Source organism: Petromyzon marinus, chromosome 80 (genome assembly GCF_048934315.1).
Source record: "Petromyzon marinus isolate PM22_M1 ecotype Great Lakes invasive population chromosome 80, UKy_Petmar_22M1.pri1.0, whole genome shotgun sequence".
NCBI classification, from domain to species: domain Eukaryota; kingdom Metazoa; phylum Chordata; class Hyperoartia; order Petromyzontiformes; family Petromyzontidae; genus Petromyzon; species Petromyzon marinus.
In genome coordinates this window covers 4,790,225-4,797,304 of record NC_133746.1, presented here as the reverse complement: position 1 = coordinate 4,797,304, position 7,080 = coordinate 4,790,225, and the positions used below count along the sequence as shown (strand labels likewise).

General features: G+C 41.1%; 1 protein-coding gene across 1 annotated transcript; it reads right to left on the bottom strand.

Moving 5' to 3' along the window:
- Positions 1 to 795: 795 nt before the first annotated feature.
- Positions 796 to 6,873, bottom strand: LOC142907668 (apolipoprotein L3-like). Its single transcript, XM_076057280.1, has 2 exons — positions 6,823 to 6,873; positions 796 to 2,346 (listed from the first exon to the last, which is right to left on the bottom strand). The coding sequence occupies exons 1-2, from the start codon at positions 6,871 to 6,873 to the stop codon at positions 1,633 to 1,635; spliced, it is 765 nt and encodes a 254-aa protein (XP_075913395.1). The 3' UTR covers positions 796 to 1,632.
- Positions 6,874 to 7,080: the final 207 nt, after the last annotated feature.

The following is a 7,080-nucleotide window of genomic DNA, read 5'->3' as shown; positions in this document are numbered from 1 at the left end:
ACACAATGATAAATGTCAGCCATGATTCTGCACGACGACACAATTAGGATTTAGCTTTTTACGTTGCTGTTGGTGCTAAATGGGCCCATTGTGAGCGTGGAGTGCTCTTGCTTATAACGTCTAGCAAGCACGTGTTTAGGTGATTTAGGTCTGCTCATATATATTACACATCCATGTTTACAGTTATGTTCACTGGGAGCCTCTCATATATCCAACCTCTTTTTTCCGTTCTGCATCCAGACATGACAATTTAAGCAAAATGCGATATTTAGCTTCACGGTGAAAATGTGACCAGATGTTAATTATTTCAACAATCACCATGTTTGTCACACAACTCTAGCAATCACAAAAATACAATTTAAAACTTATGGAAGCATAATGAAAATACAATTGAAGATCGTGAAATTAACCATATTGTGATAATATTAAAACTCATGTAGATTAATAGAATAAGTAATGTGAATATTCCATGATTTGACAATGCAGCACGTGACTAGCTACACTGCATATCACAAATGTTGATCACATACAAAGGATATAACAAACAATATTATTGAAACCTTTCATTTCTGAAGGATGCCTTTTTAAAAATGTTAGCACTGCAAACTTAACGGCTCTTTGGGATTTTTTTTCATTCGCAGGGATTTTCGAAATATGGGCTTGCAATTAAATAAATGTTAAATTTCTGTATTAATTTCTGTTTTGTGCATATTGAATTTATATTGTCTGCCCAATGTATGGCATCCAATGACACCCAACACACTTTACACAAAACTAACTAATGCATGTATTGTGAGTAAAAGTATGGACTTTAATGTTTGCTTTGTTATTGGCTTAATTATTTTATTTAATGCAAACAAAACCAATTATTTACCAATAACAATTGTCGATTATTTGCTTTACCCATTCCTTCATCTTTCCATTAATATGAATGAATACAGATATTAATCTGTATGTATTATTTCTCAAAAACCTCTTGGGTACTTTCCAACAAAGTAGAAAGCTGGGATTTGGCACACATGTAGCTTTCAGGGCACAAACACGAAACATCCGAACATCCGAGATTTTTTATTGGAAGGCCCCAAAATCTCGATTTTAGGTGCCCCATAAACACGTTTGTGCGTGTCATTCAGAAACTGTTCAAAATATAAGATTGCGTTTTTCGTTTGATAGAGCGTTAAACAGCAAATACAATTAGAGATAACCATTGATCGATTTTTTATTGTTTTTGAGATATTTCGGATTAAAGTGGTTTTTAATGAAAAAATACGCACTTTATGACATACAAATCTGAAAAATTCGAAACGGTAGAAGAAAGAAGCTTCCCCTCAGAGTATTACGTTTATTAATAAGTTGTTATTTCCAATAAAAGAACAGAATCTTTCAATTGAGCGGTTTCCAATGGGTACGTCTTTAAATTTAAGAAGTTGAATCAAGTTGTCAACAATTTAAGTTTTTTTGGTGGAAAAACTCATTTTTGGAGTAGTTAGTGTCTGATCCTGGATAAAAATTTGGCACAAATCATGTTAATTATTATATTTAATGAAAAAAAATTCCTGGCGAAGACAGGCTTTATAAACTAGTAGGTACATCATTGCTTTATCTAATTGGCGATGAATGAAACTTTTCCACCTAAAGTTGATTCTGGAGTTTGACCATGCTGATGAGATGCAATTTAAGCTTATCATAAGTGAATTGCAGTTGGTCAGCCAATCCTGATGGGCTGCCCTTGCTCAAGTCAATTCCAGTTTTTACAATGCTAGCGAGGTCAATCACCATCAGAACACCACTCAGCGCAATCCCTGCGATCCTTAAACCAGCCGCTGCTGTCCCCCTGACTACCCCAATCATGACATCATCAGCTACGTTAACAACAGATATGCCGATCTGAGCGGCACTTTTTACAACCGTAATACCGATGCTCTCTAATTTACCACCACCTGCCGCCTTGAACAAGCACTGCATGTTACTGAGTAACTCCTCAGTGAGAATGTTGTCTGCTTCTAGGGCAGCTGTGACGTCTTTAGTCGTCGTTTTGTCCATAACGGACTTGGCGATTACAGACCCGGCAGAAGTGGTTCCACCAGCCACCCCGACAGAAATTCCAGCGATGGTGAGGCCAAGAGAAGCTCCGAAGGTGACCGGTACCAGTGCGATGCCAGCGATGCACATAGCTCCTCCAGCAACACCGGCAGTTGCGCCGGTGATCTTGGCGATGTTCACATTTTTCGATCTTTCTCTTAGTTGAGTTATGTTGCTTCGTACATATTTCAAGATTTCAATTCGCTGAGCTTTCCATTCGGAGAAAGTCTCTATCACTTGCTTCCTTACTTGTCGATAATTGGGCTGTTGTAAACAAAAGGTGAAATAAATAAGCACGGAATGCCTGGTGCATTTAATTGTTTGCAATAGAAATATTGACATTTGCGATGAACATTTGCAAAACACAAAAAAGTTTACGGCAGTGGATAAAACAGTTTTAGACTCGCGCTGCATGTGTAATGTATATGTGTGAACATCAGTATTGGGGAGACAAAGGTGGCCAGGCTTTTTTGGCCACTCACCCCCTTCTGTGCTGTACCATGTGCTCTCTAACATCACTTGCCCTAGCAGTGTGTTAAAGTCTATACAGGGCATGCTTGGTTTTATATGAATATACCTATTTGTACACATACAAAGGGGAAGCGGTAGTATAGTGGTTAGCGCACTGTGCTATGAACTCGGCGACCCGAGTTTGATTCCTGCTCATGGCCAACACCAGTGACGATTATTTGAACTGGTCCTGGGCCTCCCCTAAGTCGACTTGGCCTCAAGTGAATACCTAGTGCAGTGTGTAAACATCGCCACTAGGGAGGCAAAGGCGGTTGGGCAAATTATTGGCCACCCACTCCCTTGTGTGCTGTAGCGGCCTTGATAGGTGTTAATAGCACTTGCCCTCACAGTCTGTTATGGCTATAGTGGGGACCTGTCCTTTCATGAATGTGTGTATCTATGTATGCATGCACGTATGCGTATACATACGCAGGTATATCATCATGTGTGAGAGCCTGACAGAGTGGTTAAAGATAAGACAGTAACCTCATTCCAGTGAAGCTGACCCTGGAAAGTGGTGCATAAACATTGACAGAGAGAAGGAAAATTTCACAGAAGCTTTGGGAGGTGCGCTGTGTGCGGGACATCGTCGCATGTGAAAGGATCATCGTTGTGGCTGACATAAATGAACGTCGGAAAATTAAACAAACAGGTACAAAAGGTACTACAGAGGACGTAGATATGGCATGATCAATGTTTTGCTCTGCACGTATCACAAGCGCACGACTTAGTCAGAAGGAAATAACTTCCGTAAAAACATCTAGTATTGTACAAGAGTGGAAAGTAAAACAGAAAATGCCTGCAGTTTCATCTCATGTTCATTCCTCTGTCACGCTCATGGGAGGGAAAACGCGCTGTGGTGGTAAGTGAGGCTATGTTTACTCCCTGTCCTAATAAAAGTAGGACAGGGAGTGTGATTGGTAAATACATTCATATCGCTTGCAATTCTCCTCAGTTATATCCCGCACAAACGTACGAACGGTGAAAGTTGCTATATTTAGTCCAGTCACTATTTACTCAGAAAATGGTACCCATTTTGCTGACCTCTTAAATTTAAGGCTGAATAAACCCCCTACTGTTGAACCATAAAATGGCCAATTGCAAGTCGCATGCTCTAATTAATGAGGTGTATGATTTTAATGAATTCTAAGGTGTTTTTTTCTCCTATGTGTAATTGAAACTATATGAAACATTGACGTGATTGACAGGGTTGGGGTACGGTTGTATAATAAGCAAATGGGTGTGATTGGTGTGTGGCAACCCGTTTACACAAACGAAGTCACTCTGTATGGCTCAGCTAACCTGTTCTTCGCACTCCGCGCTTCCACCGGTTTTTTCTTCTTGTTTTTCATTTTCAGCCTTCTCTTTGCCTATTCTCATTTTTTCCGCATTTGCCAATTTTTCAGTTGCCTCATTTTTTTGCACCGCAGGTCTCCAATTCCATTTTTGTTCACAGTCTGGATGCGGACAAGTGTATCTTGTTTCGGTCGGCTCCAATTCCCAATGGATATCCTTACAGACCCTGCAGAATGTGTGGCCACATTTTAAGTCGACAGGGTCATCAAATATGTTCTCACACACTTTACACAACAACGTATTTGTATCTTTATGTTCATTTTCATCTTCTGTGGCATGTCCTTCAGGCACCTCTGTAAAAAAAGATGATGTTTGGTTAAATATGAAAGAGATATATCTGTCAGTTTATTATACTTGCTGATACATATCATGTTTGCTGACTTATAGGCTTGACAAAACCACCTTGAATGTGCCTGATGGCGTTCGATCACTCATTATACAAACGCCTTGTTGCCCTCAGAACAATATTTTAATAAAGTTCTGTTGTTTTCTCACTGCAAGAGAACTACAGCGTTTGATGGTCTATATCTGCAGAACCAATCTGAAGCAGCTGTCGTAGGTGCTCCAAATTAATAGGCATCATTGAGGAACGCCCGATTCAAAGAACCAATGTGTAGTCATACGTTCCCACCCTCACCTATGGTCATGAGCTTTGGGTTATGACCAAAAGGATGAGATCGCGGGTACAAGGAGCTGAAGTTACGTTGCTCTGCAGGGTTTCTGGGCTCACTTTCCGTGGTCGGGTGAGGAGCTCGGCAATCGAGGAGAGCCTGAGTCGAGCTGTTGCTCCTCCGGATCGAGAGGAGCCAGTTTAGGTGGTTCGGACACCTGGTAAGGATGCACCCCAGTAGACTTCCCCTGGAACTCTTCCGGGTCGGCCCAGGACACGCTGGTGGGACTATGTTGCTCGGCTAGCCTGGGAACGCCTGGGAATTCTCCAGCAAGAGCTAGAGTCCAGGGCAAATGAGGTCTGGACCCCGTTCCTCAATATGCTGCCACCGCGACCCTCACCAGGACATGAGGATTGATAAATGAACGAACGGAAAATAGTTAGTGTCAAAATATGTATGTGTAATGATAATTGTCTTATAAAGTAATATAACCAATAAAAATACGTTTAACACATTGCAAAAAAAAATCTATTTGAATAATTAATTTCGTCACCATCATTTATTTCAGGTCAGCAAAATGAGTAATGCTTTTGCCTGTCAAAGTAAAAAAAAACTGGTCGCATGGAAATAGTATATATATTATCTGCACAGCTGACTCAGGGTTTCTGATAGCGATGAGAATCTGAGGCTCACTTCATTTGTAGGATGGAAACAACGTGGTAGATGTTTTTCTTGTGGCATCATGTAGGAAACAATTCGAAAATACCGGGATTTCTGGATCACTCATAAATTATTACCCAGATCCTGAACTACTTCCTTGGACCAAATCCCTGACCAGGTGAACGAACCAATGTCATAAAGTTTGCCAGACCGAAATGCACCTTCTAGATTTAAGTCGTTCACGTCAAGGCTACGTATTGATCTCGACTCCATTGTGTTCTGATAGTTTGCCTACCTTTCATCTTGCACATAAGTGTGCATGAGGTATATGGAAGCCCAATAGGTCGGATTCATGAATGGATGGAAATTATGCAGTGATGTTGTGGAGGAATTTCAAATAAATTTCCTTAATTTGGGATCGATTGCTATTCAGAGAGTAAAAATTGTTTCACCAATTATTCGATACATAGTGGCTTACAAATTGTTTAACATAGAAACCAGATTCCCACAGAACACAATTAAATTACTAAACCAAAAATATGAATTATAATTCAACTAAATACACATTTAACATGTATTTGTTTCATCACTTTGTGTTTTTATAACTTTGTATCGCTAATTTGGTATTTTTGACTCAATAAATTTTGGCTTATTTGTCATTTAGGTAGATTGCCAATTTTCAGCTATACATCTTCTGCCAGCTCACAGAAGAAATCCAGCCAAGTTGTTACGTGGGCAAATATGCCAATTATTTTTTTGCAAACCGAAATGTTGAAACTCAAAATACAATTTTGACAATTTTACATATGTCGTTTCGCTGGAGATTACATCCAGTGTCATCAGGTGTGAACAACTCAGCTCTTGCATGCATTTACATTCTCATCCGGCCCTTTAATTAGTTTTGTGGGACAAGTGCAGCTACATGTTCGTCGTGTCTCTGTGCAAGTTCCCGGCCATGTCAGCCATGTCTGGGGAAACCAATAGCTGCAGAAAGCTGGCTGAATCATCACAATCCTGGCCAACACGTGACTACAATTGCATCTCCCGCCCAGGACTTAGCATCCAGGGCCGTGGGGCCAGAATTCCGTGTTCTTCAGCTCAATGTGAAAGGATCCATCTGCGGCTAAACGTGGATGTCATTCATGATTTAGCTACTTCACACAGTATCGACGTCATCTATTTACACGATACCTCTTTCGGATGACCAGGTAGGGCGTTTCCAGAAAACTGGATATGACCTTGTCTGTTACTCACTTCACCCTAAATATGGCCGTGCACCAGATGTGACATGCAAACTGATTGACGTCGAACCTCTGACACTCTGCTGTCTATGAGGAAGTACGCATTGGCGCATATACTGAATGCAATGTATTAAAATCACCAAATGACTCATGGGGTGTACCAGTTAGTCTATCCAAGTTTCAACATCCAGCAATATGCGTCGGAGATTTTAACAGCCACCATGCAGAGTCGGGATAGGCAGTGTCTGATGACAGTGGTGATGTGCTTGGAGTGGGCATCAGTGCAATTTCCACATGATACACGACCCACCAAACGGCGTGGCACCTTCTGCTCAACCAGGGGCGAAATGGGAAATATTTACCGGACCTCTGTTGGGGTAGCGCAGCTCACGGCCATTAAATTCCAGCGTCATGCACTTTTGTTTCGAACAACTTCCCCAGGAGTCAGCACTGCCATAATTAATCCACATCGGACTACAGCTACCCATTATAACGAGCACCTTAAAACTATATTGGAAGGCACAGTGGATAGACTACACTGTAGAGGTTGAGCGTAGCATTGTCTGCATCCCGAGCACCATCTGGATGGATGAAGCACTCACGCTTTCTAGGGGCACTGA